General features: G+C 51.5%; 3 protein-coding genes across 3 annotated transcripts in view; 2 read left to right on the top strand and 1 right to left on the bottom strand.

The window, feature by feature from the left end:
- Window positions 1-8,634: 8,634 nt before the first annotated feature.
- Window positions 8,635-9,846, top strand: NPPB (natriuretic peptide B). Its single transcript, XM_028108181.2, has 3 exons — window positions 8,635-8,757; window positions 9,008-9,263; window positions 9,830-9,846. The coding sequence occupies exons 1-3, from the start codon at window positions 8,635-8,637 to the stop codon at window positions 9,844-9,846; spliced, it is 396 nt and encodes a 131-aa protein (XP_027963982.1).
- Window positions 9,847-18,068: 8,222 nt separating this feature from the next.
- NPPA (natriuretic peptide A) lies at window positions 18,069-20,131 on the top strand. The gene is made up of 3 exons (XM_028108410.2): window positions 18,069-18,667; window positions 18,771-19,097; window positions 19,836-20,131. The coding sequence occupies exons 1-3, from the start codon at window positions 18,548-18,550 to the stop codon at window positions 19,845-19,847; spliced, it is 459 nt and encodes a 152-aa protein (XP_027964211.1). The 5' UTR covers window positions 18,069-18,547; the 3' UTR covers window positions 19,848-20,131.
- A 1,739-nt stretch (window positions 20,132-21,870) lies between these two features.
- CLCN6 (Cl-/H+ antiporter 6) overlaps window positions 21,871-25,753 on the bottom strand; it is a 30,094-nt gene continuing 26,211 nt past the window's right edge. The window contains exon 23 of the mRNA XM_028108359.2: window positions 21,871-24,896. Within this exon, the coding sequence (XP_027964160.1) occupies window positions 24,816-24,896 (81 nt within the window). The 3' untranslated portion in view covers window positions 21,871-24,815. The remainder of the gene's footprint in view (window positions 24,897-25,753) is intronic.

The following is a 25,753-nucleotide window of genomic DNA, read 5'->3' on the forward strand; positions in this document are numbered from 1 at the left end:
TTGGGGTGGCTGAGCCTGGTGATTACCGGCAGGATGTCAACAGGGGCTGCAATCTCTGAAGGCTCGACTCGGGCTGGAGGATCACTTTTCCTGCCCCCCAAAATGGGTACAACTGATCTCTCGGTAGAAGTTATATATAATACTTATGTTATAAAGTTCTAAAAAGAGTAATAATAATTCTAAAAATAATGGGCATGATTGCTCATTTATTTTATTTTTTTAAATAAAGATTTTTTTAAGAGTTTATTTATTTATTTGACAGAGACACAGCAAAAGAGGGACTACAAGCAGGGGGAGTGGGAGAGTGAGAAGCAGGCTTCCCGCGGTGCAGGGAGCCCGATGTGGGGCTCGATCCCAGGACCCTGGGACCATGACCTGAGCCGAAGGCAGATGCTTAATGACTGAGCCAGCCAGGCGCCCATGATTGCTCATTTAAATCGAGTGTTTACTTTGTGCAGGTCAAAAACATCTTACATATATTATTTCATTTAGTCTTTCAACCACCCCATGAGGTAAAGGCAATGGGGGGCTAAAGGAGCTTGCCCAAGTATACAGCTAGCATGTGGTTGTCAAGTGTTGCATAACAAATCACCCCAAAACCTAGTGGCTTAGGGCAACAGAAATTGTTTTATTCTCTCTTATGGTTAGGGAAGGGCTTGTGTGGTTTCGGTATAGGGTCTTTGATGCCACTGTGGACAGATGGTGGCTGGAGCTGGAGCAGGTGGGTCTAGCCAGGCATTTCTCTCTCTTCACATGGCTTCAGGGATTCAGAAGCTGCTTCACCTTCCATGACCCAGCCTGTGAAGTCAGTGTTACTTCTGCCATAATCACGAGCCTGGCCAGGTTCAAGAGGAGGGAACATGGACCCCCTTTCAATGGGAAGGAGAGTTAAAGTCCCGTGGTAGGAAGAGCACGTCACGTGGGAGATCTCGTGGCCATCTGCCACAGTGGTAAGAGGTGGGACTGAGATCCAATGCAGGCAGGCTGACCCCCAGAAACCGAACCCTACCTTGCTCCACTGCGTTGTCCCATTAAAGGCTAAGTCCCCCAGATCCCTCGGCATAAACCCGAGGACACGGGAGCCCAGACCCAAGACCCCTCGTAAACACAAGATGCCCGTGGGTTCTTTGCTATGGTTGCCACAACACGGCACCGCAAACCGTACGGCTTAAAATAACAGAAATTGATTCTCTCCCGGTTCTGGAAGCTGTAAGTCTGAGATCAAGGTGTTGGCAGGGCCATGCTCTCTCTGAAGGCTCTAGGGGAGGATTTCTCCGTGCCTCTTCCCACTTCTGGTGGCTGCTGGAATCCAAGCTCTCCCCCCCGCCCCCGGTCTGTTTGCGTGTGTCTCTTCTCTTCTTCTAAGGAGACCAGCATGTTGGGTTTAGGGCCCACCTTATTCCAGTATGATCTCATCTGAACCAATTACATCTGCAAAGATCCTATTTCCAAATAAAGTCATATTCTGAGGTTCTGGGTGGACATGAATTTTGGAGGGGGTGGGGACATTGTTTAGCCCAGAACAATGCCCCTGTCTGATTTTCCTGTCACACCCTGGCTACTTTTCTAGTCCCTCACATCATTCCCTTTTAAATGGGGGAACATGACTCCACCCACAGGGACAGGTCCCCAGACATGTCCAGGAGGATGCAGCTAGCTCCAGAGGGCCCGGAACTCTGAGCCTGCATGGGGACTGGGGACGGCCCCCTTCACTGGGGAGGAATGTCAAAGGAGAAAAGCCAGCCCGAAGACTCTGGCGCCCTGCCAGCGCCTTCCCCACTTCCCACGGTGGGAATGTCACGGAGACACTTCCCGCACACCCGGCCCTGCTCCTGCCTGACCCTCCCCAAGCACAGAGTGTCCTCTCCTCCAACAGCTCTATTAATATCCCTCATGTGGATGTTCTGGGGCGGCCATTCATGATCTCGGCCTCACGTGTGCGCCCCACTCCAAGCCATTCATGAGTGTGACCCTCTGGGCTTGGGTGGCCCCCTCCCTCTCTCCTGTGCCCTTTCTCTGTTTTCTGCCCCTTCCCTCCCTCCCTTCCCTTCTCCATTTTCAGAGCCAGCAGGATCTAATCCACTAAGTGCTTGTTCTTCGGAGTGACCCCCACTGAGTTAGAGGCTGCTGCACTCACATTGTACTGGAAGAGCACAATGTCTGCCTGGGGATGTGCACTGTGCAGCCCTCCCCAGGGACTGCAGTGTGAACAGCGCCCCCTGCAGGTGTGCGAACAGCAGGAGGAAGCCATTCTTTCCCTGCGTGTAGAGTCCCCTCTTTTGCAGACACGCCCACTGCTTCAGTGAGCCTCCCTGACTCCACTCTCCTGACCCTTGGTACAAAGATTGTCAGCGGCTATAGTCCTGTTGGGGGAGGGCAGGCAATCATCAGCACTGAAACCCCCAAGTATGCTCATACTTTCAATTCAACAAATCTTTCTTGAGTGTTTAGCCTGAGTAAAATTTCTAAAGAAGTGGTTCTCAACCAGGTACAGTTTTTCCCCCACAGGACATTCGGCAATGTCTGGAGACACCTTTGGTTTTCACAATTTGGGTGAGAGGGACGTTACTGGGATGTCGAGGGTGGAGAACAGGGATGCTGCTAAGTATCCTACAGTACACAGGACAGGGCCCCTGACCCCAACAGGGAATGGTCTGGCTGCAAATGTCTATAGGGCGGAGGTTGAGGAACCCACATCTAAAAGGACAAAGGACAAAAAGCCAACACATGTAAAGATTTTTATAGCCACCTTATTTTTTTAAAGTAATCTCTACACCCAATATGGGGCTCGAACTCACGACCCTGAGATCAAGCCTTGCATGCTCTTCCGACTGAGCCTATAGCAGCACTATTTAAACTAACAAACAAGAAATCTAGGCGTTACCTATCAAATTAGAAAATAATTATATTAAGAATATTAAATTCAGGGGTGCCTGGGTGGCTCAGTCGATTAAGCGTCTGTCTTCAGATCAGGTCATGACCTCAGGGTCCTGTGATTAAGCCCCATGTCAGACTCCCTGCTCAGCAGGGAGTCTGCTTCTCCCTCTGCCCCTCCCCCCTCATGTTCTCTCTCACTCTCTTTCAAATAAAAAAAACTAAAAAAAAAATTAAATTCAGTGGATTATAAAATGACCATTTAAAAAGATAAATGCCAGCTCTTTGGCAACATTGAGAACTATATTAAAACTTACATATATATATATATACAAATTCCTCAAATGATTGAACATAGAGTTCCTATATGACCCATCCATTCCATTCCTAGGTATATACTCAAGAGAGATGAAAATGCATGTCCTTGCAAAAACTTGTGCCTGAATGTTCATATTGGTATTATTCATAATAGCCTAAAGATGGAAGTAACTCAAAAGGTGGATGAATGGATAAACAAAATTTAGTATGTCCACACAATGGAATATTATTTGGCTATATGAAGGAATGAAGTTCTCATCCATGCTGTAGCATTTATTTTTAAGTCATCTCTACATCCAGTGTGGGGCTCAAACTCACAACCCTGAGATCAAGAGTCACATGGCACCACCAGCCAGGTGATCCCTCTCCATTTTCCTTTCTTAGCTGATGTTTTTCTGCCAGAATACTGTGGGTTGTTATTTGCCTTGAGCTGAAAAATGGTTTGCATTTATCCCTGTACATTTATTTCTCCTTTTAATTTATGTAAAGTTTTTGTATGCGATTCTCAATTCTTTAAGAGATGACCAATTTTGGTTTTCTACTGTCACGTGAGAACATTTGGCCCCAGCAGTGAATCATTGTGGGAGAGAAATAAAGTGCTGCAGTAAATCAGAAAAATAAAATCAGACAGCGTTCAGCACTTTTGTCTGCAAAGGCTCCAGACCTTGGGCTTTTACTAAGGGATGTCTTTTAGCCTCAAGAAATATTTCTAAGAAAAAGGCGTGCAGTTTCTTTTGGGGACTGGGTCAGTTAGGGAGCTTTGGGATGGAAGTGACAGAAATCTAACTTAAATTGGTCTAGGCAAAAAAGTGGGGGGGGCAGATTTATCAGCTCGCATAAGTGCAAAGGCCAAAGTAGATTAACTTCAGGCATTTATGAGTCCAGGAGCTCCAATGATGCCACCAGGATTTGGCTAGAGGGACGAAATGAGTACAGGCCTTTCTGGAGGTAGGTGGGAAGGAATCTGACCCATTCAGATTTCGTTTTCCTTATGAGGTTATAGAAATGAGAGGCAACCCCTCCATTACACTCAGATGCTTCAGATGTTGCTTGTGAGGCTGGACACAGGATGGGAAGAGGTAATAGCTATTTCTTTCCAGGCTACCAAGCTCAGCCCTCCCTCTGATAACCATCAGTTTGGAGATTCACTTGAAGGGCAGAGAAGAGCTGCACACTCCGGCTGGTTTCCAAAGCACCCCCAACACACACACACACACACACACACACACACCTGCGCGTGCATCTGCACTGATGCCATGCTGTGAAGTATCTGATGGTCCTTCTGTAGGTGTTGTCTGGCTTTTGAGAAAGTCTACAAGTCATAGAAGATTGAAGTACTAGTGGGGGTTGGGAGCTGGTGAGCAGACCTAACCATGAACTAGGGGCAGCTGATGGTTACAGGGCTTCTGTGCGTTGAGAAATCCTCGTCTAATTCCTCCATTCTACATAAGGGGAAACAGAGTCCCAGAGCAGAGAAATGACTTGCGTAAAGCCATACCATGAGATAGCAGTGGGCAGAGACATACCACCTGCTGACTCCTTGGGCAGTGCTCCCTGCTTCCTCCTTCCTCTTTCCCTAGCGGTCAGTGCTCTTGTGTTGCCCCTATGGCTGCCCATGGCTGGAGGTCAGAGTCAAAGGGGATCTGTAGCTCTGCACACTTGTCCCAAACCTTTCTTTTTCTGCATGTTCTTCTGCCAATAGCCTAGATACTAAAGACCAAATGTCTGTGTTCCCTCCCAACAAATTCATATGTTGAAACTTATTTCCCAAATGTGAAGGTATTAGGAGGTAGGACCATTGGGAGGTGATTAGGTCATGGGGGTGGAGCCCTCACAATGGGATTAGTGCCTCTGTAAAAGAGAACTCAGAGAACTCCCTTGTCCCTTCTGCCATATGAGGGTGCAGAGGAAATAGCGGCTTATGAATCAGTAAGAGGGCTCTCATCAGACACTGAATCTGCCAGCACCTTGATCTTGGACTTCCTAGCCTCCAGAATTGTGAGAAATACATTTCTGTTGTTTATGAACCACACAGTCTTTGCTCTTTTGTTATAGCAGCTCAAACGGACTAAGATACTAGTTGTGGTAGTTGATCAGTTAAGCAGCCCCCACCTCTGCCCAGAATGCCCTCCTCATCTTCCTTCTCATGGCTCATTCATTCTTATCCTTCAAAGCTTTAGCTCAGTACTACCTTCTCCAGGAAGATTCCCCCTCAACTGAGTGTTCCTACTATGCTTACAGAGCGCCCAGGACTCACCCATATCCGTCACCACATCATCCTGTGGGGCTGGGGGGTCTGTGACTGTGTGTTTCTCCCTGCACTGTGAGCTCCCCAAGAACAGCATTTGTCTTGTTCATGGTGTCCCCACCTCCTAGCAGAAGCTTAGTTTTACCTGAACAGTCCCATTCCCTCCTCATGGCAACCCTGTGATACAGACATGAGAAAACATGAAGAGAGGTGAAGTAACTTGCCCAAGATCACATACATAGCAAAAGGTTGAGGTGGTGTTGAATGCAGGCAGTCTGATTCCAGAGTCTAGACTGCAGACCGCTGTGACCCCAAACCTTTGATAAAGGTTTGTTGAATGAGTTAAGGGGCTTATTTCTTTCTCTGTAGCCAGCACCTAGCACCTGAGGTTTGACCCTGGTAAGAACCAATACTGCTACCACAACCACCTTTGCTTATTAAGTATCAGGCGCTACGCTTAGCATTTTACATACACTGTATTAATTTCGTGTTACTAATGAAACAAATTGCTGTAAACTTAGCGCCTTAAAATAATATAAACTGATTTCCATATAGTTCTGGAGATCAGAAGTCTGAAGTATGTTTTTTCAATGGGCGAAACTCAAGGTGTTGGCAGGCAGGCTGTGTTCCTTCTGGAGGGTCTAGAGAAGAATCCATTTATTTGCTTTTTCTAGCTTCTGGAGGCCAATTACACTCCTTAGCTCATGGCCTCTTCCTCCATTTTCAAAGATGCCAGCAGTAGTGTAGACGCTTCTCTTATCTCTGACCTCTGTTTCCATCCTTCCGTTGTCTCTTTCTGACCCTGATCCTCCTGCTTCCCTCTTATGAGGACCCTTGTGATTACATTAGCCCTCCCCCAGAATCCTGGATAATCTTTCCACCTCCAGATCTTTAACCACAGGTGCAAAGTCCCCTTTGCCTATGTCAAGTAACATAGTCACAGGTTCTGGGGATTAGGATATGGACATCTTTGGGGGAACATTGTGAAGCCTACCACATATACCATCTCATTTAATCCTGGTGCAGTAATACTGTGACATTGATGGTCTGATTAGCTCCATTTAATAGGAGTGGAAAGTGCGTGGCGTACAGTAGGCACTTAATAAATGTTTGTGGGGATGGGATTTGGTGTGAGAACTAATTGATAATATATTGTTCTTCACTGGACAGAAGGTCCCGGAGGATATATTCAATCCTGTGCCTTCCCTAAAATTTTTTCCACAATCCCTTCTGCTGGGGCAAGCGGAGGCTCTGTCAGAGTGCTTCGCACTTAATTATTTTCCCTGGCCTGACTGTTTCCCTAGTGGGATCACAATCTCCTTCAGTGCAATTATATTTCTAATTCTTTGTCTCTTTCCATAATGCCATGGGCTTTCACAGACATCATTTTCTCCCTTGTAGTCCTTGAAAGGGGGGAGCATATGTCCATTTTGTGGAAGAGCAAAACAAGGCTCAGGTTACATGCAGAACCATTTTTTAATAGGTGCTGGTTGATGGACTCTGTCTTGCTCCTAACACTTTTGCCATTCAGCATTAGGGACTCGACGTTCTCAGCAGCCCCTGACCCTCTGACTCAGCTCTGCACTGGACTGGATTTTCTTGTCTCTTTCACTGACACTTAATCTTTGGATATTCTTTCTCTGGTGCATGTGCGCGCACACACACAGCTTTCTGTACCTTCAGAGATGACAGTGGATTAATCTAAATTTTTCTTTTAGTAGGAACCCCTTGCAATCACCCTGGCAGTGATTAAGAGAGTCAGCTCTGGAGTCAGACTGCCTGGGTTGCAACCAAGCTTTCCCACCTGTCAACTGAGAAATCAGATTAATTCCTCTGAGCTCAGTTTCCTCGTTTGAAAAATGAAAAACAGTAACAATCTTTTTCTCACATATCAGGCAGATGCTATTTTTCTAAGGTAAGATTTGCTTTGAGGTCACAGCTTCTGCCCCTTGCTGCCTTTTCTTCATCACCCATATCCCATTCTCTCATCCTGCTGCTCGTCCACCCAAGGCATCTAGAAGGGGTGGTGACATAAGTCATGTATGCTTTAGGGGGGATTTAATCTGCTGTGTCTCTTTCCAGGGCCATTTTTCTTTGCGGCCTCATTTGTAATCACAGGCAGGAGGTCCAGACCATCTGCTAATAGGAATTAGGTCATGGATGGTCAGATGAAGGAGGGCACTGGGGAGGGGCACTCTTCACACTTCTAGCGTCCCACCAAATAGATAACCATCTTCCAGTCATCTTTGCTTTTTCTGTCCCATGTTGGCTTGGTGGGGGAGAGGAGGTGTTGGCACCTGGAGGAGATGTGATAGACGGCATTCCTGGGTGACTTCATCTCTGGGCCCTGCCTCTCAAAATTCCAGCCAAATCAAGCTCTACCGTTTAAGGGATGGAAGCCGGGTCAGCATTCCAGAAGTTCCTTGTCATGCCCAGGCTTTTAATCAGATGACATTGGAGAATGTGCATCCTAGTGCAGGCAGCTGCGAGAGGGTAGGGAGGGGTCTCAGACGTTCCCTACTCCATGCTTGTCTTTCTGGCCAGACCTGAGTGGAGGAGAGCAAGACCTCTTGGCGCCGGGTTTGCTCAGAAGGATCAGCACCACGGACAGCGGTCAGGGCTCCGGGAGACCCGCGGCCCCAAGGGTTGCAGAGAGCCGAGCGCGTGCCGAGTAACAGGCAGGCGAGGGGAGGGAAGACGCGCTGCGCTGGTGGGGTGTTGGCTGGGGCTCTCCTGGCTCTGAGTCACCCGGTGCGCTCCGCACTTGCGTCGGGCATCGGAAAGCTGGAGTTGTCTCTGCCCTCTCCGGGAATGGTTGGGGGTGGGGAGGAAAGGCCCCAGGAGTGCGGCAGGAAAGGAGGAAGCGGGAGGCGAAGGACCTGTTGAAGTCCCCCGCGCGCTCCCGCCCCCCCCCCCACGCCCCGGGCAGGCCCATTTCTATACAAGGCGTGCTCTCCCCAGCCTCCACCCCCGGCGAGTGTGGTCGCAGGCGCGGAGGGGCGCATTCCCCCGCCCTGAGCTCAGCTGGCCGGAATGCGGCCGATAAATCAGAGATAACCCCAGGCGCGGGATAAAAGGCCGACGTTGCCGAAGGATCCAGGAGAGCGCCCGCGGGCCCGAAGAGGTGAGACGTGACCCGGGACGCAGCGCAGCAGCGGCAGCGACCATCTCTTTCCCCACTTCTCTCCAGCGACATGGACCCCCAGACCGCGCTATCCCGGGCCTTCCTGCTCCTGTTCTTGTATCTGTCGCCATTAGGAGGTCGCTCCCACCCGCTGGGCGGGCCTGGCCCCGCCTCGGAGCTGTCCGCAATGCAGGTGAGCCAGTGCAGGTGAGCGCTGCCGCGTTCGTGAAGGCCACTGTGGGTAGCAGCAGGTCACGGGTTCTTAGCTACTGTCCCAAGAGGTCCTCAGTATCCCTTGGGAATTAGTGATAAGGGAACCAGAAAGTGATGGAATTGGGTGCCAGGACTCCATACCCAAGGCGGTTGGTTCACTTGGGTCCCATCCAGGGCAGTTCCACCCAGGTGCAGGTTCCTGAGGCTCAGGCTATCCCCACCCATTGCAGGAGCTGCTGGACCGTCTGAGGGACACAGTTTCAGAGCTGCAGGCAAAGCAGATGGCCCTGGGACCCCTCCAGCAGGACCACAGCCCCGCAGAAGACTGGGAGACCGGGGGGGATCTCCCTGCGGGGGCCCTTGCGCCCAGTGACAATGTCCTCCAGGCCCTGAGAAGATTACGCAGCCCCAAGATGATGCGCAAGTCAGGGTGCTTTGGCCGGAGGCTGGACCGGATTGGCTCCCTCAGTGGCCTGGGCTGCAATGGTAAGCCCCCTCCCTGCACCTTGGCTCACCCTCCCCCATTCCCTTGGGTTCAACCATTGGAACCACTTCTGGGTTTGCTGTCTCCAGGGACCACACCCTGAGAAAAGGACACTTGGACATTATTCTCTCTTGCTGACAGTCCTTAGGGCCAAGGAGTGCCTTTCTGGAAATATTAAACGTGGACATCGTCGTCCATGAGTCCCTACTCCCCTTCTAGCCACCTCCTGCCTCTCTTACCCAAAGGGGCAGAATCGCCTTAGGATGGAATCCAGTCATTGTCTGGCACCCTCTCCTTGGAGCAGAAAGAGTCCTAAACATTTTCCTCCTGGTTTCCCCTAACCTGTCTACAGCCGCAAAGGCAGAGGGCAGGATCGTCAGGGCAAGGATGATTCCCGGTTTACAGATGAGGAGACTGAGGTTCAGAGAAAGGGATTATTCCAAAGCCTCAAACATCCAAATTGACTGAGGCTGGGGGATGGTGGCAGGCATGGCCCGTGGGGTGGGGAAGCTCAGATCCTGCCTGTCTCCCACCTCACGCCATTATCACCCTTTCTCTCTTCCCACAGTGCTGAGAAGGTATTAAGAGGAGGTCCTGGCTGCAGACATCTGCATCTGATTCTTCAACGGCCCTCTGAGCCCCTTTGAAGCAATTCTTATTTATTTGTATTTATTTATTTATTTATTTCAATTGTTTTATATAAGACAATTCTTACCTCCGAGCACAAATTTTCCATGGTGAAATAAAGTCAACATTATAGATTCTTTTGAAACTGATTTGTCCCAGTGCATTAAAAGTAATGCATCATTTAAAAAACAAGAACGAAAAATACCTAAACCCTTTGTTTTCTTGAAGGTTCCAAAAGTGTCTTAATGGTGGGGTGGGGACATGGCATCGGGGCTGGTCAAGCAGGGTTGGGGGTGCCTCTCTTCTCTTGAAGGGTTTTTCATGCTCTGAAATGTCTATAAATACCTCAAGTACTCAAGGCACTTTGCAGAAACTGCTTTTCAAAGCTGGTAGTTGCTCCCTGGGAGTGGAAATGGGTCCTGATATACTCGTGCAAGCGAGGGTGTGTGTCAGTGTTTGCTTACTAGTTTTCCCTCTGACTGGAATTCTGCCATCAAAGGTGTTCTACCTTGGTGATGGCTGTTTCCAGGAGGTCCGAGCTAAAATCTCAGAGATCAGGGGCAGTGTGTGCATGTGCATGCATGCACACGTGTGTGTGTGTGTGTGTGTGTGTGTGTGTGTGTGTGTGTGTGTGAGAGAGAGAGAGAGAGAGAGAGAGAGAGAGAGACACTGGCTCATATGCATCTCTAAACGGGATTGAGCTCTCCATTCTGCCCTAAACCTCAGCTTCCAACCTTCAATTCCTGATGTCATCCTGGCAAGACCTTTAAAACTCAAGAGTTTAGTAGCATTTTCATTTCCTAAACCCAGAAGTTTAGAAGTGTCTGACAAAAGGCCCAGCATTTTAGGGTGCCCCTCTTCTGTGGGCTCCACATCTTCACTTCCTCCCTGCCTCAGAGAGCAAAACCTCTCCTGCTAGGGCAGAAAAGGAGACAACCACCAGAGCCCTACTGTGTTGCCTCATTCAGCAGGGAGTCCTATGGTGGTCACTGCCCTATATTCTATGGGCCCCCCTGCCCCATGCATCCTGCGTCCCAGGCATCCCCGGCCATGCTCCCCTGCTTTCAGGCTTCCAGGCCTCAGCTCATGCAATCCCTTTTGCCCAGAATGCCTTTTATGATCCTAGCTCTGCAGAAGGGACACGATTATTCTTATCCCCACTTGATGGATGAGAAAACGGAGACCCAGAAAACCAAAGCCTCCTACCTGGCAGCAGGCGGCCACACCTGTCAGCCCAGAGATGTGAGTGGAGAGCCGAGTGACTCTCAGGCTGTGCTCTCTCCCTGCGCTCCTGGCCTTGAACTTCACTCTTCCGACCTTTCTGCTGTTCTCAGCCAATGTTTCTTCGAGGGAGGGGAACCGCAAGTGTTATTTCTCATTTCAACTCAGTGTGGGCTGGAGGTTATGGATAGCCAATGACATCAATTAAGATTTTTTAAATGAGATTTAGGAGTGAGTTCCTTTCTAATAAAACGCTGAGCCATCTTTGCCTAGTGTGTCTGACCCAGGGAGGGCCATGGGGACTCAGTGTAGTGAACTTTCATTAGGCATCAGGTGCCTCATTAGGCAGCAGGTACAGTTCTGTTGACTCACAACAAATCTATGAAGAACTCTCATTATCCCTCATTTTAACCGAAGGGGAAACTGAGGCACAGGGAGGTGATGTAACTTGCTCAAGATCATGCAGTTAGCAAGTGGCAGAGCCAGGGTTCAAGCCCACACAGCCTGGCTTAGCGCCCAGGCCCCTAACCACAACACCACCCGGCCCCTCCCAAGTCAGTGAATCAGGCTTGCTGGTGGGAGGGAGAATTGCCCTCCTAATGACATCACTCAGCTCATTTGCCTGTTGTCAACCTCTCCCCTCTGCTCAGGTGATGAAGGCAGACCCCTGCCAGAGCACCCACTCCCCACATCCAGCCAGCACTCCAGATTTCTTCCCGGTGAGTCTGGTTCATCCATATGTAGGGCTCAGGTGGTAGAGCCTGTATGTAGGATACATCTATTTCTTGGACACTTTCCCCCAAGCAAAAGTCTAGGCAAGAGGACTCCAGAGAGAACTGCAAGGGAGCCAAATGTGTCTGCTGGAGGATGGGCATGGGTAGCCTGATGTACCCCATGGGTAGCCTGATGTACCCCACAGAGCTCTCACTGAGCTCCCCATGTGTTCTGTGTTTGTGGGAAGCAGGGCACACATGCTCTGTCTACAGATGCCTGTTAAACCCCGCCCTCCCTGACCTGTGACCCTGGCCCCTTCAAACGTTCCCCAACATAGCTATAGCCATGGCCTTAACCTCCCTGACTTCCCTATTATCAACGTCGTCCAATGAAGCTGCCAGATTTTGTCTCTCCATAGATGCTTGGCGCTATGATCTTCCCAGAAAGAAGTGTTGGTGAGCCTTGACCCAAGGCTTCAGAGCTGGAGAGAATTTCAGTAGAGGGTGGACGAGCTTTGCTGGGTGCCAAGTGTGGAGGTTATAGAAGCCAGGACAGCACTGGGACCGAATGCTTTCTTTTGTGCTGCTGACTCTGCACCTGTGACATTCTCAAGGAATGCTGAGCCCTTCTCCATCCCTCTCGTGGCAGCTTTGACCCTTCTAAGCATCTGTGGCAAGAAAAAAAGAATGTATTTCTCCTCTTGCAGAGCCAGATCTAAACAAAATCACAAACTTGGCCCCCTGTCTTTGCTCACGTGGTAGCTCTCAGCCTTCCATCTCGGCCTTGGGAGGATTTTCGTGCACTCCCTTAGCTTTAAACAACCAGTCCTGTTTCACTAGGTGACCCATTTCTCCCATCGGGTCAGGAGCCAGTCCCGTGCACCTGCCTGGATGTTCTGGAACATTTCTACAGTCAAACTCCACACCTGCCCTGGGACACTGGCTCCCACTCTCACGTGCTAGTCTCCGGTCCTCTGCCTGCTTCTATCCAGCAGCATTGTGCTTTGCTGCCCAGTGAATTTTTCTGGCAGCCAAAGCCCACTGGGCTCCCCTCATGGCAGGCAGGAAGTGCTGGGTAATTGACATCAACCAGGAGCAGCACTCAACCAACATCTTGCAGTGGGTGGCACTTAAAGACCCAGCACCCTTGATTCACAGGTGGCAAGCATCTCACACCTGTTCTCAGGGTTCTCTGCAGGGAAGGGGGCTTGAGCTCCGCTTGGTCCCAGTGGTCACTGATTTTCCTTCTTTCCCCGGTCACTTCCTCCTTCTCCTGCTGATGTTTCCTGGGATTGTGTCCAAAGTAAACTACATAGACTTGGATCCTTCTCTCAGGTTTGAGAGAACCTAATCTAAGACACTCCCAAATAATTAAAGCTTCTCCTGGGGCTCCGCCCTTAATGATTAGAGCCCTTGGAATCTTTGCTGACTCTATTCTCTGGCTGAACCACCCAGGCAGGCACAGTGTCCACTCCACCTTGTTCCTAGCCTCTCCTACACACAATCCTTCACTTCCATTCCTGCTTTATGCCCTCACCACTCATGCTGACATCCGCTCACCAGCTTTCTAACTGGCCTCTCCACTCCAGGCTCCTTCATCTGGTTCTCCCTGCATCAGGCGAGAGACCTGAACCTTCATGTTTCGGCCGGAGGGTGACTCCTCCTCCCTGTGAAGACCCCAGGGAGGGCAAGGTACAGCAGTGGGCACGCAGATACATACCTTGGAGGGGTGGGTGGGTCGGAGAGGGACTGAAGGCAAGCTCATTCATTCAATCATTTGGAAAATTTTTTCTAAAGTATCAGGATGTGTCAGCTCTGGCTTGTGCTGGAATAGCACAACAGTGAAGTCCTGCAGCTGACAAGTGCACTGCGTCATACTTGGCCCGCATCTCTGACTTTCCAGAAAATGCAGCAATGGCTGCATTGACTGCATTAGCAAGAGCTGACCTGAATCTCAGGGCTGCCAGCTGACCCCCTGCCCCACCTCCATGTACCACCAATCCTTGTCCACCAACAGGCAGGATCAACTGGCGAGGAGAGATTGCCAAGGCAGTTCACGAGTGGATAGAACCTCAGGTTTCCCCAGCTACTACCTGAAGGAGCTGGGTAATACAGCCCAGAAGGGAAGGGGAGTTCATGGCCTTGGGGCGGGGCTGGGGTGAGGGTGGCCTTGGCACTTTGACCAGCGAGAGACAGGAGTTAGAAAGGAGCCCACAAAGTGTTTGTTATGGATTGAATTCTGTACCCACATGATATGTTGAAGTTCTAAACCCCCAGAACCTCAGAATGTGACCCTATTGGGAAACAGGCTCATTGTAGATGGAATGAGTCAAGATGAGATCAGACTGGAGTAGGGTGGGCTCCTAATCCAATAGGACTGGTGTCCTTACACGAAGAGGAGAGAGAAACACAGAGAGGGAGGACAGCCATGTGACGACAGAGGTCGAGATTGGGGTGCTGCATCTACAAGACAATGAGCGCCAGCAGGTGCCAGAACCTGGAGGAGGCAAGGACATCTCCCCCCTTACAGGGTTCAGAGGGAGCGTGGCCTTGCTAACACCTCGATTCCAGACTTCTGGCCTCCAGAACTGGGAAACAATATACTCCCGCTGCTTTAAGCCCCCCAGTTTGTGGCACTGTGTTAGAGCCACGCTGGGGATCGAACGCAGTACCCTCACCCTGCTCTCTCCTCACAGACTGTTCTAAGGTGCTGGGCTCCAGGAAGCTCTCTGGGGATGTCCAGCATGACCCACCAGCCACTAAGGTGTTTTTGCAAAGCTGTGGCCAACTTGGGAGTGTATCCCCTTCTGTTTGCTCTCCCTTTTCTCCTACCCTGTGGGGGGCAGTCTCTGAGGGGCCCCCAATACCCTCCCATCTCCTAGTACCCATGCCGTTGGGATGCCACTTCCAACATGAGGTTACAAAGAGTTTACATAATCTTTCCCTGTACCAGAGGAAGTCAGTTGCACTTCTCCGGAGCGGCCCACGTGTTGAGGAACTGACACCTCCAGCCAACGGTCGTCAAGGAGCTGAGGACTGTCGGTAGACACAGGAGTGAACTTGAAAGCAGATCCCCCAGCCAAGCCTTGAGCTGACTGCAGCCCCAGCCAACATCTTAACTGTAGCCTCCAAGAGCCCTGAGCAAGGGGACCCCAGCTAAGTAGGGCCAGATTCTTGACCCACGGAATATCAGTAAAGGATGTGCGTTATTTCAAGTTGCTAAGGTTTGGGGTCATTTTTTACACAGCCATAGTTAAATAATGCACTGTCTCTTTTCCCCTCGCTCCCGCTTCCCTTGAACTGAACCCACCCTCACCCCCATAAAGATTGAGCTACTGAACTTTGGCCTTGGGCCTTGTTTTCTAGGGAACTTGCCGCCAACTTCCAGGGCCAGGGACCTCCTTGTTGTGCCTAAGAAACAGAACATCATTTCCAAAGTCAGAAACAACCATCCCTAAATGTGCATCAGGTTCTTACCGATTTCTCCCAAGTGGGGCTTCTGCGTTAGACCATTTGTGTCCGACAGAATCATACCGAGGACACGATGGGTTTCTTATACCAGTTTTGCACTTGTGTTACATTGCTGGGACCTCATGGCTCCCAAAGCTGCCCGCAGCATCCCCATGGAGGATTCTAAAACAGAAACTCTGAGATGGAAACTAGAGACACCTAAGTTCTGGATTCTCCCACCCATCTGCGTTGCTCATTCCGACATATGACTAAGACAACTTCTTTCCAGTGATCAGGAAATAAAGGCTTTTGGCTTTTTGGCTAGTGGGAGAGGTGGGGTGGGGGGTGGATCTGGTTTTCTGTGCCTTTAGCTTTTCTTCTGTCTCACTCCTCCAGGCTGGCTTCTAAAGGCTGCATTAAAGATCAACTCCTCCACACACACACCCCCACCCCCACCCCCACCCCCACCCCCAGGTTAAGCAGGGGCATGGAAAAGAAGGGAGTTTACATCAAGCCATTTTCTGTTTCAGGTGCAAATCAAAGGCTTTGCTAGGATCGGGGTAATGCTTGTATTTGAGGCTTTTGTTCCTACTAAACTTCGGGCAGGAGGTGGTGTTGGTTCTATGTGAAGTCCTCCGGGCAGCAAATCTGAATATTCTTTTTCTTGCCGCTTCCCCTTCCACAAACAAAAACAAAAACAAAAACAAAAACAAAAAACCAAAACCCAAACCACACCGAACAAAAACCTCTGGCCCGTAGAAGAAACTCAGCTGACATTACCGCCCTGCTTGGATTTCGGTCTGGAAGAAGAACAGTGACGTTAATAAAAAGAGCTGGGAAAATTCTGAAATTCTCTTTCTGAATCCTTGAATAGCATTTCCTCTTCTCCTCGGGCCACCGACAGAACCACGACTGAGGCCACCTGCCACGAAGCCCTTCTGGAAGTCGCCGCCCGCATCAAAAGCCTGTCTGAAAGGGCATTTCCAGGAGACAGGCCGTGTGACGCACACAGCAAGGAGCATCAGTTCCCCAGTGTGGCTGCTCACCGAATCCTCTTTGCTAATAATAACCCTGCCAACTGAGCGATTAAGCTGTGAGCACATTCCAGGGACTCATCAGGATATGAGGGGTTTGGCCCCCAGAGCTCCTATTCAGGGTTGCATCTACTTTGGTTTTCAGGTTGAGTTCGGCTCAACCAGATAAGGCTCCTGGAGAAAGGAGAGGCCTCCTTTCTCCTTCTGTCTTAGAATAAAATCACCCCAGATACGTCTCATGACTTTTGGCTACATACTGCTCTGATTTCCTGCCCTCCCACAGAAGAACAGCCTCTCCACCTGATCAGCCAGGGAGTGGGCGCAGCCGAGAAGGGGTCTCTCTCGTCAGGCTAGAGCTGGGCATTCCGCATACATTTCCCAAGTCCCATGGAGTATATCGAAACACTTCGGGTGTGTCAACAGGCCATGGGGCTTGGATGACCCCTTCCTTGAGGTAGTCCACACACACACACACACACACACACACACACACACACACACACACACTTACCAAGCACCCAAAGCTACGGCCCCAGGAAGGGGGAGGAGGAGGGAGCTGCTCAGAGGCCACCTGGGAGAGTGGGGGCAGGGGTGTGTTCGGTCGGGAACTGCACAGAAAGGGCTGGTAAGGGACCATCACGCTAAGCAGCGGCAGCAGCATCTGTGAGATGGTTAGGAATATGGGCAGCGGTGTCAGACCTGGGGTTCAAGTCCTAGCTCTGCCTGAGTGACCTTGAGCAAGTGACAGCCTCTGTCTCAGTTCTGCCCCTCTGTGAATGGGAGCAATACCACCCACCTCGTGGGGGTGGTGCTGACAATTAGGCAATGCACACAAAGCCCTCAGTAGAGTGTCTGACACATTACAGCTGGTCAATGAAGGCAACCACGGGTATCATCCTGCAACTAGATAGCATTTCACAACGCGCTCACGCATTACTCGCTCACCTGACACCCTGGAGAGGTGGGTAGAGCAGGTTTTTACAAATGGGGAAAATAAGGCAGTGATGATGTGTGTAACTTGATTTGTTTGGGGCTGCAATGCGGGTCTCTGGACCCTTCAAATGTAGTGTTTGCCACACAGTACATGCTGCATCAAATAGCAGGCTAACAGGGAGTGTTGTGCTTAGTGAATGGGGGCCACGCGTTAAGTGTGGATAGACTTGCTGCCTGTTATTTCTCCCCAGGGGCCAGGAAAATGGAGGCCTCTGTGGCTCATCACTCGCCTGGCCTCGCAGAAGTTACATGGAAGGCCTTAAGGGAAACTGTGTGCCACAGTCACTTCCCTCTTACTCCATCAGCCAACTCACCAAGGGAGCTTTTCCGGGAGGGTTGGGGGCATTAGAAGCTTCAAATTCAGAGCTTGAGTTTCTACAAGCAGCGAGGTGATGGAATGAAAATGTTGGCATCTCTAAGTACCCTCCTCCCTCTACACTGCAGAGAGGAAGGAGGAGGAGCTTGGCAGAGAGATGATTGTGTTTCTGAAACTTTTCTTGGTGTTTATGTCTGGGAGCTGAATTCTTGGGACATTCATCACATTTGGTTCCCGGCTGGCTTAGGGCTCTAAAAAATAACTCCCTCTTCACCTGACCACTGCGAGTGACTGCCAGGAGGGAGGGCAGCCCAGTTGGAGGGAGAGGTCTGCCCTCATGGCTGATGAGTCAGGTGCGAGGCCAGCTTGAGCATCTGGACTAATTTGTCCTGAGCTGCAGGCTGCCTGCCACTTCCTCCCCGCCCGCCCTTATTTGGAGCCCCTGACAGCTGAGCCAAAAACCAACTTGGGGAGCTGGGCGCTGGCCAACCGTCACCCTCTGCCTCCCTGCATGGATCCTGTTGCTGAGGAGAAAGAAGCCCCAGGCATCCCTGTAAGATAACCAAGGACTCTTTTTTGCTCTTCTCACACCTTTGAAGTGGGAACCTCTTGAGGCAAATCAACAAGAATGTGGCTCTTGCAGCTGAGGGTCCGGGGCTGTTGGGGCTGCTCAAGGTGGAGGGGCAGTGACAGGCTCTGCTGGACTGATAGCTTTAAAAGGCCATCTTCTGCTGCTCTTCATTCAGCTGCTTTATCACTGCAAGTGACAGAATGGGGAGGGTTCCGTCCCTCTTGCGCTCTTGGAGAGCCGGGGGGCTATAAAAAGAGGAGGTGCAGGGCAGCTGGGAGACAGAGCCGGACGGAGGCTGAGAGAGGGAAACGAGAGGACAGAGAGGCAGCAAGAACCAGGCCACTCCTTGAGCGACGCCAGCATGAGCGCCCCTACCACCACCGCAAGCTTCCTCCTCTTCCTGGCATTTCAGCTCCTGGGGCAAACAGGAGCTAACCCTGCGTATGGCTCTGTGTCCAATGCAGACCTGATGGATTTCAAGGTAGGGCCAGGACAGGGGCCACAGTGTGGGACCAGGGGGCTTTGTGACACTGTGCCAGTGAGTGAGACCTCTCCCTTTCCCCCTGTGTGTTCCTTTTGTAAAGAATTTGCTGGACCACTTGGAGGACAAGATACCTTTAGAAGAGGAGGTCATGCCCCCACAAATACTAAGTGAGCAGAATGAGGAAGCTGGGGCGGCTCTCAGTCCCCTCCCTGAGGTGCCTCCCTGGACGGGGGAGGTCAACCCAGCCCAGAGAGATGGGGGCGCCCTTGGGCGGGGCCCCTGGGACGCCTCCGATAGATCTGCCCTCCTGAAAAGCAAGCTGAGAGCGCTGCTTGCTGCCCCTCGGAGCCTGCGGAGGTCCAGCTGCTTCGGAGGCAGGATGGACAGGATTGGAGCCCAGAGTGGACTGGGTTGCAACAGCTTCCGGGTAAGAGGAGCTGGGAAAGGATACGGGATGGGGAGGAAGGAAGTTGTGGTTTCACTGAGACTCAAACCTTGTCAAAGAACACCACTAGGGCATGCCTTCTGCAGTAAAGAGACCAGAGCAGAAGTTTACTTCCAAGAAATGTTTGCCTCAACTTGGGCCGATGACATCATCCTCAGCTACAGGCTGCCAAGGAAATGCTAAGGGAAAAAAGTTACTGCCATGAGCATTGGGAACTTAAAATGTTCATGGGGCCAAGACCCCTTCATTCTGCTGATTGGGAGTTCATGTTTCTCCCCAGAACTGTCAGATCCCAAAGGATTAAATGATAATGACCAGGGTTGGGGCGTCTGGGTGACTGTCAGTTGAGCGTCTGACTCTTGGTTTCAGCTTTGGTCATGATCTCATGGGTCATGGGATCAAGCCCCATGACAAGCTCCACACTCAGCGGGGAGTCTGCTTGAGATTCTCTCTCTCTGTCCCTCCCCCCACTCACCCACGCATGTTCACGCCTGTTCTCTGTCAAAATAAATAAATAAGTAATCTAAAAAAAAAAAACAGAAAAGAAACAGCCAGGGTTGACTTGTTACTTCTAATGAGCAACTTGTGCCCCAGTTCATGAAACTCCTAGGGTTGTCAGGCTGGAGTGGGGGCTGGTGGGAGGTGAGCATGGTCCTGTGAAGTTGACTTTTCCAATAGGGCCAGGTCACCAAGCCAAATTTGTCTTTGTTCTCTTTGTAGTACCGAAGATAATGGCCAGGGAGGAAAAGGCGGGCCAGGCCCTGAGCAGATTTCGAGAGACCCTCATCCCTTGGGGTCTCACACTCAACTTTGTCCCATCTCATTGCCATCAAGTTGAGCCGTGACGAGCACCGTATTCAAGCTGCAGCCTCTTGGCAACATTTCTCAAATTTTATGCTAAATGTAGATAAAGTGGTTTAACTGTGGCTTCCCCACCTCTCCCATCCCATGCATTAAATTTTAGGATAGACACTCCACCTGTTATTGAAAGCGGTTTGAAAAATGAATAAACTTCAGCACCACGGACAGAAGCCAAAGGCTCAGTTGGTGTGCTTGCTTTCTTTTCCCAGCCTGATAACCCGGTTTACCTTTTGTCAGAGAGAAGAAGGCTGTTTCTTTCTTCTTCCTTTTAAACATAGTAAGATTTATTTTGGGTTGCAGTTTTGGGTTCACAGCCAATTAAGCAGGAAGTACAGAGATTTCCCATAGACCCCCTGCCTGCACACATGCAGAGCCTCCCTCACCAGCAACATGGCCCCCCGAGTGGTGCCTGTGGTAAGCAAAGTGAAGAAAAAGACGTTTGTTTTGTTGACAAACTGTGCGTTTGGGTGCCTTTTGGGTACTCAGACGTAATTAAAAAGTAGCCACCAGCTTTTTCTAATTCTGGTCCCAGGTGCTTGGACGGGGGGGGGGGGGCGGGAGCGCTGGGGAAGATGCCATTTCTTTGTATCTGCTTCTGAAAAGCAGAGAATACCAGGCACCAAGTTCACCCACAACAGGGAGCCATGCTGTAATCTACACATCCCCCTCTCCACGTCAGAATCTATGACATTCCTCCAACCCCCTCCCCCTCTGGCCACTGACACTTTGACTTCTCTGGCCCTTCCATACCCTGTCCCTTCCTCCCATAATGCCATTTATCCAGTGCTCCTGAGAACATTCTACACAATCAAGGCTCACGGAGAACACTGCTATGAACTGAGCTCTGCACTGGCAGCATTTTGGGTATAACTATTGTAGTACAAGACAATTTGCCTTGGTAGGCAGTCGTGTCTCTGTCCCTGGATTGTAAACTCCTTGAAGGTCAACGCCTGTGCAGCCACCACTGCAGCACATGGCAAAGTCCGTGCTCTGTAACGTCAGCCCAATCGTCTTGGTCTTGTACAGAGATCAGGAAAAGGGGGAATAAAGAAGTCGTTCACTCTTTGCAGGGGGAGGGGGAGGCCAGAGTGAGTTGATGAGTGGAGTGGGTGAAGGACCTCTAATCTAACCACTTCCAACAAAAATCTTCTCCACGTGGGCTTTGAACACAGAAGGGCGGAAAATCAAGAAGCAGAGAGACTTTATAAAGACAGGAGCAGAGACAGGAAAGAGCATCCAAACTCGGCTTCCGAGGTCCGGGGAGTGGGAACTGCTAGGAGCGAAGTGTGGGGAACTGGGCCGACTCCCAAGGGGTCACTGTGACACAGTGGGTCCCCCCACAAATAGAACGGACAGTGCTGAGTGCACAGGAAGTGTCCCTGGAATTCGGGAAACCCGGGGACATGTGGAGGGGAAGGCACAGACGGACACCATTTCTAGGACTGGTGAAATGGCAACTTGAGGCAGATCATCCGGAGACCAAGAAAATCCTGTTTCTGGCAAAACAGAAGCCAGAAATTGCTTGTACTTCGGGTTGGCTATCAGGGAACCTGTTAGTGGGGCAGATTCCTAAACACAGCGCTGTCAGATCACACACGGGTCCTCCATCTCCTGCCAAGGGTAGCGGCAGCTGAGGGAATAGGTAGGTTTTTACGGGAGAACAACATCCGTAAACAAGATCACATGGCGTTGATTTCAAGGGAGGGACAGAAGACCGGGAACTTCGTGATTTTTGCTAAGGACTAAGTCGGTAGCATTCCCCTGGGAATGAAGTCAAAGATTTGGAAGGAGACCTCTGAGACCGTAAATCTACTCTCCGGCTCTGCGAGTTTTACATAGTAGAAAGCGAGAGTAAAATGCAAACCATGCACCCCCGTACAGCGAGCGCCGCGGAGACAGATGAAGACATTTTATTCTGACATGTTACAGTTACAATGAGAACTTCCAAGTTCCAAAAGTTCAAATAAAAATAGAATTTTGCAAATTAAAAAAAATACAACATATGTACACAACAGAATTAGCTAGTATTACTATCTAAACCAACAGCGCGTACAGAAAGAAGCCTGCCACGCTCGGGAGCCACGGGGTAATACTGCACATCGACGCTACAGGGCCCAGGACGGCGCTTCTGGCCTTTCCAGAGGCTTTCTTTCTTTCCGACGGTCGTGTCAGTACACAATTTTGCATCAGAAACGTCATATAGTTGGTTGCGTCAAGCAAGCAAGCGTCCATCCCAGCCAGGAACCGTTCGTTAAACAAGGTCATGAGCAAATCACTCCCGACTGCCAAGGTCCCACAGCCGGGGGTGTGGGGTGGGACTCTGGCTCCCTACCTCTCAGGCTCCTCCGCTGGGGAACGTGAAACACCAAGCAGGAGACGGCAGGCACACAGCAGGCACACAGCAAACCGTCTCTAGCCGGCCCCCGAGCCCCCTCTGGCTTGCGCGCGCACGCATGCGTGCGTACCCCATCACCAGGGGGCGACGGGGCTGGTAACAGGTGGGATGTGGACAACGTGGGTTTCTAACTATCAGAGGAGTGAGGCTTCCAGTTATTTGTTACAAGTGGGGCAGTGGTTGTCTTTGGGCTTATCTGGCAAGGGCAGACACCAGCGGAGGACAAGAAGCAACGTGCCTTTCCAGAGAGGCCTGAGTCTGGGACCTCACCACCGTGCAGTCAGTTCACGGGGAGGGAGGTGCGTTCTGCCAGCCACCTCTGGACTATTCAGGGGTAATGAAGTATCTGGGGACTGGATGTGCATGAGGGGTAAATTCCGACACCATCGCCCAGGGCAGCCCGGAGGCAGGCAGCTGGTGACCCCAGAGCCCTGGAGGCCAGAGGCTGCCCCCACAGGACCCTAGTTCACTGAGGGGTGGGAAGAGGGGATTCCGTTTCTGTGATGGGCGGTCCCCACATCCTCCTGACTTGGGCAACTGGTGTCCCTCGTAATAAAAGGAAGGAATAATGTGGCCAAGCTCTGAAGGCTGCCTTAAAATAAAGTGGCAGCGGGCTGAACACAATCACATTTAGAAGGGCTTGCCTTTTTGGTCCTTGTGATTTCCCCAACGACTTATTGGGGGTCTCCTCCACATTTCACAAGTCAAATGCATCCAAGGAAGCTGAAACATTTAGAAGTCAAGGTATTTTTGGTCAAAGAGATAAGAAAATAGGAAGGATGGAGTGTGGGGGGGCGCCACAGTCAGGTGGAAAAGGTCCTGAAGCAGCCCCCTCACTTAGGGGAGCAGAGCGTGCTGAGCACAGGGCCTGGGCTGGCCACGCCGAGATGGGCGCCCACCTCCAGGCCACACGGCAGTCCTGGCAACAGAGGTCAGGCCGGAGGCAGAGGGTAAGGGGGACGGCATTGTCGAGGGCAGGCCATGTTCTTGGGGGACTGCCACAGTTGACACACACACACAGAAACCCAACATAAACTTAAATGCAAATAAATGCCATCTTGAGTCCCAAAGCTCATCTGTCACAAGGCTGCATAGCGATGGGCCTAGGGTGCGGATGCAAGTAGGGGGGAGAGCAGAGGTTAGGAGGAAAGTAAGGGCAAAATACCCAACACCAAGTGTTCACTTTGGGGGCCCGGTCAGAGAGGGCCCCCCAGCCTGGAGAGACAGACGGGTTTCCTTCCCGGGGTTCACGCTTGGGCCTTGGGGCACGTGCTGGTGGCTGTCCCTCCCAACCCAGCCCCCTGGCAGCACAGTTCCCATGTCTGGGCCCGCAGTGGGCTGGGGATGGCTAGCAGCAGGGGGTGAAACAGGCGTGTGACGGGGACGCGCCCTCCTCCCTGGAATAAGCCGTCTGCGCTGTCCTAACCCTGGCTTCTGGGCTACACCACGTGCCTGTAGTGCTCACTGGCCCAGGACTGGCTTCTGTCTGTCTCAGAGGTAACGGTACCATTCCCCAGGGTTGGGTCGAGCAGTTTTATTACGGGGTGCCCTGCTTTTAGCTAATGGTCGGGCGGGGGGAACACCTGGGCTGTGGCTGCCTCACCAGAAAGAACACGTAAGAACTCACGGGTCAGTAACTCAGCGCAGAGCGGAGGAACAAGGGACAGACCACGGAAAACACAAGTCACCAGGAGAGAAGCCGAAATGCTAAAGACTAGGGCGGCTGTAAGTCAGAGCGTCTTGTCAGGCTTCTCCTTCAGGGATGGTCCGTGGGACTTGTGCTTCTGGAGGGTGCTGCTTCCAAGGAGGCTGTGACCACGGGGGCAAGCCGAGAGCAGCAGCTCCCCCAGGAAGCCACGTTTCCCTTCAAACGAACCGGTGCGCCTGTCCAGAGTCCCGACGCAGGAGGGCCCCCCTGAAACATGGGTGATCTCAGTGGCTCAGTCCCTAAATTTGGTGATTCGCTGCATTTTGCAGCTGACCTTAGCCCCAGCACCTGCCTTGGCCAAAGCCCCTCCTGTTACAGTTGAAGGCAACAGTTGGGCTCCCTAGGAGAGCAGCAGGAGGGGGCAGGAAAACTGCTCTGGGCATCACTCCCCGGTGGCCAAGGCCTGACGCCCCTCTGGTCCTGGCACGCGTGGGGTGGAAGGGCCTGGGGCTGGGGCCCATGCTGGACGGCAGGAGAGCGGGGAGCAGGAAATAGGAAGATACTTGCTGAGAAAGTCAGACAGGCCCAGGCTCTTGTGGTTCAACACCATCCCCGGGATGGCTGACCGGCAAAGTGTTCGATGATTGGAGGCTTCTGAGCGAGCGGGTGAGTGGGAATCTTCCGTGTCCTGGAACAGCCCCAGTCGGCCGTGGCGACGGAGCACAAGCGAGCCGCCTCCCTGGGCAGCTCCGGGACAGGGCAGGCTGGCGCGTGGCGGTGAGGCCGCGCTGGGCCGTCAGATGGTCTGGTAGTGCTGCCGTAGCCGGGCCTGCAGAAATTCGTAGGTCAGGTTGTGTCGAGTGATGATCCCAACGATCTAGGACAAGGAGAAAAAGACCCCCGTCACCTGCAGAGCAAACCCGCTGGGGCAGGAACGGGAGCGGACAGGGCTGGCCCTGTGCGTCACCGTAAGCAGAGGCGACAGAGGCCCGTCCTGCAGAGCGCTGGGACGGACGTGTCAAGCTGGCCACGCTGCACACTTCAAGGCTACCCAGTCTCCAGACGACAAGGAGATCAAAAGGTAACTAGGGCTCGTCACCTGGAGGCCAATGGGACAAATTCAGCTCCAGGAGAAATTTTAGTCAGGCCAGCTAAGCTTTGAATTTGAATGTCTTTTTCAACAGGGCACACGCTCACTAGCCTTCTCAGTGCCCATCACCTGCCGCTTGCTTCAAGCATGTGTGTAAGAGACATCATGTGTGCAAGAGACCCAGCCCAATGCAGGCTCCCAAGCGGCTGAGACCCCACGACCCCACTGCAGCTCATAAATACCATCTCTCGGCACTACCTGAGTCCTTGTGATACGGTGACTTATAATAGGAAATACAGATTTGGTCTTCATCCTAGTTCCTGCACAAAGCTCTAAAAACTCTTGGAATTAAGTGATGAGTAAGAATGGCGTCCTTTACCATTCATAATGAGCCTCTTTCAACCATACCTGAGTTTATGTGAATGATAAACTTTTAGAAAGTCCCTAAGGATGGAAGCTAGTTGCCAGGGCAACGAACCATGTGGCTAGAGGACTGGCTCTTCCAGCCCCAACCCCCATCTGTGGGCCGGGAAGGGCCAGAGGTTGAATCAATCACCCGTGGCCATGATGTGATCAATCCCACGTACGTACACAATGAAGCCATCAACAAAGTTCCTGAACTATGGGGTGTGGGGAGCCTCCAC

The sequence above is a fragment of the Eumetopias jubatus genome, unplaced genomic scaffold (genome assembly GCF_037043125.1).
Source record: "Eumetopias jubatus isolate StellerSeaLion01/CBP00866 unplaced genomic scaffold, mEumJub1_p1.0 scaffold_4, whole genome shotgun sequence".
Lineage (NCBI taxonomy): Eukaryota > Metazoa > Chordata > Mammalia > Carnivora > Otariidae > Eumetopias > Eumetopias jubatus.